The 9,146-nt window shown below is 55.7% G+C and overlaps 2 protein-coding genes across 2 annotated transcripts; one reads left to right on the forward strand and one right to left on the reverse strand.

Annotated features, from left to right (window-relative positions):
• ColSpa_06684 (chromatin structure-remodeling complex subunit rsc9) lies at nucleotides 1-2,978 on the forward strand (the record flags this gene model as incomplete). The annotated part of the gene is made up of 3 exons (XM_049272896.1): nucleotides 1-967; nucleotides 1,020-2,866; nucleotides 2,952-2,978. The coding sequence occupies 3 exons, from the start codon at nucleotides 1-3 to the stop codon at nucleotides 2,976-2,978; spliced, it is 2,841 nt and encodes a 946-aa protein (XP_049128853.1).
• Nucleotides 2,979-5,118: 2,140 nt separating this feature from the next.
• Nucleotides 5,119-6,411, reverse strand: ColSpa_06685 (NADP-dependent mannitol dehydrogenase; the record flags this gene model as incomplete). Its single annotated transcript, XM_049272897.1, has 3 exons — nucleotides 5,119-5,596; nucleotides 5,691-5,942; nucleotides 6,059-6,411. 3 exons carry the CDS (start codon nucleotides 6,409-6,411, stop codon nucleotides 5,119-5,121), a joined length of 1,083 nt encoding a protein of 360 aa, XP_049128854.1.
• Nucleotides 6,412-9,146: the final 2,735 nt, after the last annotated feature.

Below are 9,146 nucleotides of genomic sequence, written 5' to 3' on the forward strand. Positions count from 1 at the left end.
ATGGCGCCCCCAAAGGAAGCTGAGGTTGAGCTCCACGCCATCAGCCGAACCCCCGAATACGAGGAGTTTATGGCTAAGCTGAGAGCTTACCATCAGGAGCGAGGCACAACTCTCGAGGCTGAGCCCAAGGTCGGACCGGTTTACCTTGACCTCTACAAGACATTCAACCATATCGTTGCAAATGGCGGCTACGACAAGGTGTCCGATGAGAAGCTGGCTTGGCGGCGGATGGCCGAGCAGCTTGGTATCCACTCTTCCAACGTAGCCTCGACTGCCTTTTCGTTGAAGGAAAAGTACTATAAGAACCTTGCTGCCTATGAGATCAAGTTTGTCCATGGCAAGGAGCCTCCTCCCAAGGACATCCTGGAGGACGTGTCGGCCAAGGGTGGCGGTCTCTTGAGCCGCACCAGGGAGAACTTCCGGGGAGCCAAACGTGATAGCGGCACAGTTGGTGACTCTGCGGCTGCTTCTGGCGATGATGGCACCCCAACCCGAGAGCGTCCTACTCCAGATGCTGCTCCTACGTCTAGCGTTCGAGCCTCACGAGGCCTGCGCGAGGCCCCGCCTCAAAGAGTCATCTTCCAGCCAGACACCGGCCCATCTAGACCGACCCGTCATGCTTCTGGTCAACAGCCGAGCCATGGCAATACGCCTACCTCCATGGGCCAGCCAGGCGGCCTTCATTCGACACCGCAGCAGGTTCAACACACTCCAGTGCCTCTTCCTCACCAGCCCAGAGCTCCGCCTCGTGGACCCAGCGGCAGCTTCAATCCGCCCGATGCCGAGAACACGTCGATCGGCGTTGAATCGTTTCTCCCACGCTCCCTGCAGCCCCAGCAGCAACAACACATTCTTCCCATGCGCCCTGTTGACACACCGAGTAACAATCCGGTTGAGTTTGCTCGGCGCCGTCAACTTAGACGCTCTCTTATGGAGCCCCCTCGTCGTAGTGGACCCTATCCTGGAGGTAAGGCACAACCTAAGTTAGAGACCGTATGCAACTGCTAACAAGCTCTCAGTTGGATATGATGGCCCGAACATCTACATTCGTTGTCTCTACGCCTTGCGCTCGGGCACTTTCGAAGAGCAGCAGTTTGCGCTCTACCACCTCGTCAAGATCTCATACGAACGCCATGACAAGTTCAAATTCGAAGGGTTTCCCGGACTCAGTGAAGGCTTGGTTGAAAAAGTTTTGGAGGTTGGCACCGTTTTTTACAATGTGAAGTGGAAAATCTCTTGGGTATCTCAGATGGCCGCCGACAATTTCGACACTCTGGATGGCAATGAAGGAACCGAAGACATCCTGGAGCGCATCGACACCCTCGACCCGAAGGAAATCAACGAGCACATTGTACCCGAGGACCTCGCGGACCAGATGGTCCTCATCAATGAGGCCGCCTTGACACTGAGAAACATGTCTCAGCTACGGGAGAACGCTGCTCATCTGGCCGAATTCCTGCCGATCAAGGACCTTATTTGCATTGTGCTGAGCCTTCCAAAACACGAGTGGGTGATTGAAGTGAAGCATGCGATGCTCGACATTGCTGAGGCTTTGACCCCCTACATTGAAATCGACTCCAGCGACCCCCTGTACAAGGTTCTCATGTGGCAACTGAACGATTCTGACGACCGCGGTGTTATCCTCACGGCTCTTCGCGCGCTCGGACGCATCTCGATGAACCTCGAAGCTACCAACCGACTGGATAAGGTTCCTACAGCCGTCTTGACTAAGATCGGCGAGCTGATGCTGCTCAACGATGACGAGCTGAAGGATGCCTGTCTCGATTTCTTGTACCAGTACACGGCAGTTGTCAGCAACGTTGACAACCTAGTTAAGGCCCTCAACTGCGAGCATCTGGTTCAGCATCTGGTCCGTCTACTTTCTCACAACGCCAGGCGCTACCAGGAAGAGACGCTCCTGAAGCCCATGATGAAGCCGCCCTCGACCGATGAGCCTGCTGCCATGCCCGAAGATCTGTTGCAGGATCTGCTGAAACTTGACGAGCCCGAGCGATGCAACCAATGGGTCAAGTGTTTCTTTGAAGAGGACAAGGACTCTTTTGTCACTCAGATTGCAGCCTGGCAGGCGTACCAGAACGCTTTCAAATCGGCACTCCAGGCCATTGGCCAGCCCCTCATTACCCCAGCCGACTTTATTAGGAACAGCTGTTCGGTCTATAAGGGCTCCAAGGCTGAAGTCTGGGCAGGCAGCGGAGTTCCTGGAGAAGTTCAGCAGAAGTTCATCATTCATGGCATTCGATGCCGAGTTCGACCTGTGGGCATCCAGGGCGAGGTGTTCCTTCGGTGCCTCTGGGACTCGGCGTCTGGCCGACCAAACGAGAAGTGCGGCCACTTCTTTGGAAACAAGGAGACCATGTGGAACCATGTTGTCAAGGTTCACCTGAAGCTAACTCGCAACGAACAAGGCGGCTTCGATAACAAGGAAGAGGAGATCAGATGCCGGTGGGCCGATTGTACCAAGTACCCGAAGCCCACAAAGATGAAGCTTGCCCTCATGGGCCATCATCTCCAGACTCACTGCTGCCAGATCTTCAATGGCATCGCCATCAATGACAAGAAGGCGCAGGCTGGACCTCAACCCAGCGATAATCTCGTGGTCCACTTCGAAGAGACGGCCACGGCTCCCGACGAGCAGAACCCTTCAGCCCCTCCTCAAGCGGCTGGTATTCCCCTCAGTGCGGTGCTGATTCTCCGCAACATCGCCCGGAACGTGGTCAAGACACCTGCGCAAGAGGACCTCCTCAAGCTGCATGAGCTTGGCGGCGAGGCTGGGGGTTGGAATGAGCGGCTATTCCGGACTGTGCTTCCTCGTCTCTACGAAGTCATGACCGAGAACAGGGTTTTGGTAAGTTTGATCTGCGTCATGCTTTGCTACCCCAAGGTTAACATGTTTGTGTGCACAGCGACCCCACGTATTTTCTCTTATCCAGCTCGCCGAGTCAGAGAGGGACCTCTAATACAAACCATATATTCGAAGAGCTTGCCCTTTTGAAGCCCCCGAATTCCACTCCCCCATCTCAGATTGTACCCTTGAGCCGGAGTGGCATTGCGAGAGCACTTTCGGGCAGCATTTCGAGCAACCTCGGACACAACCCATTTGTATGAGGGGAGAGGATGTTCCGTGCGTTCCTTGTTCTCGCTGCAGAACCATGAACTACAGCCGTCTGTGGTGTGAAGACAGTGAGTGATCAGCGGATGACAACTTTGTGCTTTTTGGGATGGCAAATACCCAGGCGTTGGGGAGGGCGACCGCAAAACTTTTGCGAATGTGGGATTAGCAAGCAGGGTGACGATTTACTCCTATTTTATCTTTCATTCTGCGGGGCGGGCGGACACACTGCTGTGCTTCTGCCAGATGTCCCGAGACTGATGGACGTTTTTCAGTTTTTGCATGTCTAAACAGGGCTCTCAGTTGGAAGAAACTTCCAAGACAGAGGGAGAGAAGAGAGTCACGTATCATGTGTCAGGTACGAGGGAACAGGTCGGTTGATGGGCGAGCAACGTGTCTTGACAGAGACGAGTCGTCCCAAACAATGTTGCCGCAGTGTAGTATAACCAAACCTAAAAACGAAAAGAAAAAAAAAAGGACCTGCCATCAGCCCCGAGTCTTGCGTGATGCCGTCGTGTATCCCAGGAAAAGCTCACAGACCTCTGTTGTGTTGTGAATCGTTGCCCGCTGCTCAAGTCAGTGTCGGCTTCGCCAGCCCGAGCCGTCCCACTGAAAAAGGTGCCACCCGGGACCATCCGCCCAGAGGGTGGATGCAAACTAATTTTTCTCTCCATTGGTCTCTTTTTTTCTTCTTTTTTTTTTTAACCCTTTTCATGATAACTGGCTCCAGGATTTGATGGCTCTCGTGGAGTCGAGGGAGGACCCTGGATCGGAAATCTGGGGCCCTCTCCCGCCGTGGAGCAGCGCCAAGGGAGCGACTTTGGGGTTCACGATGGTCGGCCCTGGTGTTCTGGCAGCAGCGCCTCGTGGCGGCCCAGGTGTCGGGGGGAGGGGGTACACTAAGGGACGGGACGATAGGGGGGGAAAGGCTCGGGCCGGGGTGCGTGTGTGAGTGTGAGTGTGGCCCATCCCAAAATCCGCCCCGTTCATTTCCCACGATGCGTTTCGTCGCTCCCGGTCCCGGTGCGGGTGGGCAGGATTAACTCGCGATGCCAGGCCTCACGATCTTCTGGTCATGGGGCCGCTTTTTGTGCGGGTGTGGGGAGAGGAGGGATTATGATCTGCACGGTTGCACCACCGCGACGAGGTCTCCGCCATCGGATGCGCATCACCCGTGCTGTGTGCCTTGTGTCATGAAGCTCTGGGAATGAAATATCTGGATGCCCGCCTCGCACTGTCAACACCAATTGGTCATGGATGGATGCACTTACGTGGAATCATGTTCATCAGGAGTCATAAGGATACCAACGGAACATCACCTGTCGCGTTGCGATTACGATGCATCAAGTTTGTAAACTAGGGAACACAAAAGGCGTGGCCGTTTTTTCAGATCTATTCTGCGATGTCTACTCTTGTCTCGTCTACCAGGAATCCCAGAGTCCAAGCCCAAGTTTCTCTTCCTTTCTATCCTCTTGATCTTGTTCCCAAAGCCGCCAACAAGACCCAAAAGCCCAGAAAAAAGAACTCAAGTCCAAATCCCCGATATTTTGGTTCGTTCCGTTGACTCCTGAACCTGCCTTGCCTGCCTGAGAACACAATCGAGATAGTCGAAGAGTCAAGGGTTGGTTAGGTGCCGTACAGCCCTTGGACCGCTGGGGGGTATAGTCCCGGATGTTGTGTCGAGTCGACCAATGAGAGAAAAACGTAGACGCTAGGAAATCGGCACGAAGTCGCGCATTGTTGTACGCGACCATGTCGGAGGGATGGTGTTGATGCCACGGGTACCACGTCTGCCCAAAGCAGACATACCGGAAGTGTGGGTCAGCAATGCTCCTCGTCGTAACTGCATGGCGTCGGAACGGATCTGGCGACGATATGCCAAAGACGATGCCGATGCGGACTAGTAGCTCATAACTCGCCAGACACGTGCAATGACCCTCCCCATACCAGAAGCAAGGCTCCGCTGGAAGGCGTCGACGTGCACAAGCTTAGTAGCAAGTGTAGCCACCGTCGATGATGACGTTGGAGCCGGTCATGAAGCTGGAAGCGTCGGAAGCCAGGAAGACGCAGAGACCGTTGAGGTCATCGACGCTGCCGAGGCGGTCCTGGGGGGTCAGGGACTTCCAGATCTTCTTCTGGGCGTCGAGGGCGGGGACGCGGTTGAGGGCAGTGTCCATGTAGCCGGGGGAGATGCAGTTGACACGGATGTTGTACTTGGCCCACTCAGCAGCAAGGGACTTGCCGAACTGGATGACACCAGCCTTGGAGGCGTTATAGCAGGACTGCTCCTGGGGGTAGTTCACAATGCTACCAGACATGGAAGCAACCAGAATGATGGAGCCAGGCTTGCCGGCCTTCATCATGGCGCGGCCGACGGCCTGGGACATGAGGAAGGAACCAGTAAGGTTGATGTCAATGAGACGACGGAACATGGCGGGGTCGTAGGTCTCGGCCTTGATGTTGGAGCTGTTCAAAGACGTATGTTAGTGGGTCTCGCTAAGCAAAAAGGGGGGACAAGCTGTGCTGCGGGTGCACGCTGCACTATGGGGGAATGACGTACTCAGCGATACCGGCAGAATTGACCAGAACATCAGGAGCACCGTAGAGCTCAACCACCGAGTCGACTGCAGCGTTAATGGCAGCGCCGTCACGGACATCCACCTTAAAGAAGGTGACGGGCAGGCCAGTCTTCTGGTGCAGCTCGGAAGCGGCCTCATCACCCAGCTCCTGGTTGGCGTCGAAAATGACCAGGGCCTTAGCACCGGCCTCAGCGCAGGCGCGAGCCATGTAGTTGCCCAAACCACGAGCACCACTGCGAATTCAAAGTCAGCCAAAAAGAAAAAAAAGAAGCTTTCGTCAAAGCGCGTTAGGGGACAAAAAAACCAATTGAGGTGAAAAGGCTCCAATTGGTTGGCAGAGAAAACTTACCCAGTGACGACAATGGTTTTGCCCATGACAGAGAGCTTTTGCATCATAGGGGGCATCGAGTCGTAGGTCTTGCGAGTGAGGGGAACGACATCATCGTTCTCGGGACCGGGAATGGGAGACTCAGTGGGAGGGCGAGAATCATGCTCGCGGACGGGGATGGAGAAGTGGTCGGATTGACCAGCACCCTTGGAATCGGGAGCGTAGACGGAGACGGGAATCTCCTTCTCGCTGACAACGTCGCTCTTGAAGGCGCGAGCAGAGACGGAGAAGGGGCGAGCAGCCTGGCTGCGGATGGCAACGCGAGGCGCAGCGAAGCGGGTAGTGAGACGGAAGGCAGAACGAGCGGCGGCCATTGTTGCGATCGGTCGGGTGATGGATGAGTATGTGATGTAGGACTGTCTAGTATGGTGAAGCAGGAGGACGGAAAGTATGAGTAGACGCGAGGAAGTCTGTGACCGTTGATGAAGGCGCGAAGAAGAGAGGTTTGCGCAGAGGTCAAGCTTGATGGAGAGGGAAACAAGAATGAGATGTGTGGTGGATGGAAAAAAAGTTGGACGGGCAGGTAGAAGAAGGGGGAGCGTGTCCAAGTTGATATAGGTCCGAGGGGGAGGCGTGGCCCGTGTAAGCTCGACTTTCTGTAAAAGAAGGAAGGAAGGGACTGGTCGAGACGGTGAGAGAGGGGAGGTAAGCTTGGGAAGGTACGGTAGGGTACGTATCGGGAGGGGGAAAGGTGAGGTGAAGGCAGGGACAGTTCGCGGAGACAGGTACAAGTGAAGTGAGGCAGGCAATGAGGAGGAAGGGTCTGGTTTCTTGTGCCCGCCGTGGCTCAAAACGCTACGCCGAGCTCGAGGGAAGGGAAGGTATCCGTATCGATACCGTCGTACGTTCCTTCCTAGGTACAGGACCTAGTGTTGCAAGTGATGGACGTGGAGAATCTGGGCGTGGCGTGCGGCGATTGCGGAACCGCTCTAGCGTGGGTGCTTGCTTCAAGAGCCCCGGTTTTAAATAAAACAAAATAAAACCACCCCAGGAAAAGTGCCTGCTGGCGCTGATGTTGGAGCTCGTGTGGGTGCGGACGGTGAATGGGATTGTTTCGGCCGGTCGGGATGGCGATGCCAATGGGATGAGATGGCGATCTGGACACACACCCACTCTCGATTCTGCTACGGCTGTTGCTACCACGTACCTACTGTATGCACAGGGGTGGACGAAGGGGGTTTTCTCTGGCTTGGGATTGGGCACAACGCAACACACAGAACACACGCCTGGGCGGCCATATTGCGGACAGCGGGATGTATCCGAACACAAGAGGCACAGAGGAGCTTGGAAGCATGGCATTGGCAAGCACAAGCAGGCAGACAGTGTGATTACGGTGGGAAGAATACCTAGATGGAAATGGCATGGCGATGCGACTGAAAGGGTCCCCGTTCCCCGTCCCCCGTCCACTTTCCAAGGCCAGGCACGGGCAGTTTCCCAGGTCCAGTCCGTATCAGGAGTCATGACAGGACAGCATGGCCCCTGGTGCCCCTGGATGTCTGGCCGTGGAATCTCCAATCTGGCAAGCCGCAAATCTGGGCGAAAGTGCTGAAAGTGCTGGAAGTTGGAGGTGTGGTGTGGACGGGTCCGGGACTCACTCCTAGGTAAGGTAGAGAACTTCTGGGACGGGCGGCGCTAGCCAAGAGGTGGAGTGCGGCTTGCAGGTCGAAGTGGATGGCGGCTACTCCGTCCCACGCCTGCACCTCACATAAACACTGCAGCTGTGTCCTGCCCGTCAAGGCCTTCTCGCTGCTGCTGTAACGCTAATGCAGAGCCCGCCCTAGCGTTAAGAGCCCCCCCCCCCCCCCCCCCCCCCCGTGCGAGCCCACCGTACCGTAAGGAAGGATATCTGTCTAGCGTTTGAAAAGGTACGGATACGTCAATCTGCATCGCGAACGCGTCCGCCAGACGGATAGGCCTGTGCATACTTGCATGGCCAAAAGGGTAGACGAGTCCCTGGGGTGGAGGGCCTGCCATGGCTGTTAGGCACTGTACATAGTAGGCCGGTCGTCCTTCATTCTCGAGCCTTGACAGACCATTGCACGTTCGCCTGCACTCGCCAGCCCCGTGGGTCAAGATGGGACGAAGGCCGCCGCTGTCGCGATATAGGCGACCCAAAGTCAAAGGAGAAGAAAAGCTAGAGTTGGGGCGATTCGCCATTCATGAGGAACGGGAGGTCGACATCACCAGCGGGAGCGGGTGCCGCAGGCTTGTGAACGGGAACTCTGTGCCTGGGGGGCGTCATCGTGTGGGCCGTGGAGTTGAGTGGAGGGGGAAACAGCAATGTGTTGCAGCCAAGTTGCCGGGGTCTTGCTTGTTGATAGGAACTCTCCGATTGCACTGGCCGTGTCCAGCACCGTTCCAGACGCTGAGGTGCTTCTTCCACAGAGTCTCCTTGGAGTCTCAGGAAGACTGGCAAACCAGCTAGCCAGCTTTTGAGTCGCACGTCGTCGGTAGTTGGTTGTAGAGTTCAACCTGCTCGTCCCCCTGCCTCTTCTGTGCCTAAATCTGTTTCTGATAAAACTGTGTCTGGAGTCTGGCACCCTGTCTTTGAGAGAGATGCGTTGGCGTCGGCAACCAACTCAAGTCCACGGCGGCACCAGCAGGATGAAAACCTTCACCATTCCCTCGTCTTCCCTAAGCTCTGCCGTCTCTTTTTGCTGTTTTGTGTTGTGTGCTTATCCAATTCGTACCAGCAAACCCGACAATCAAAGGTTTCTTTTGCGTCATAGCTGTGGCCCGTCGGGTCAAGAACCCACAGCAACCACTTTTTCCCGCGGCCATGACGGACCCCTATTTCTTGTGGAACCACAACGGTTCAGGCTTGATCCGAGTCGGTTCGGGAATCCTCCATTTTACCTTGATGTCGACATGATTTCCCTGGGAACGGTCGCAAGACGGCAGCAACGGCGGGCACCCTGGAGGAGGCGAACACAACGTCTGGGTGGCAAAATGGCGGCGTGTCGATCATTCTTGCGCTCCCCATCCAACCGCGCTAGTGGGGCCAAATGAACGCTATGATGTAGATGATGGGGCTTTGGAGGTTTGAGTC

Source organism: Colletotrichum spaethianum (genome assembly GCF_022836535.1).
Source record: "Colletotrichum spaethianum MAFF 239500 DNA, contig16, whole genome shotgun sequence".
Taxonomy (NCBI): Eukaryota; Fungi; Ascomycota; class Sordariomycetes; order Glomerellales; family Glomerellaceae; genus Colletotrichum; species Colletotrichum spaethianum.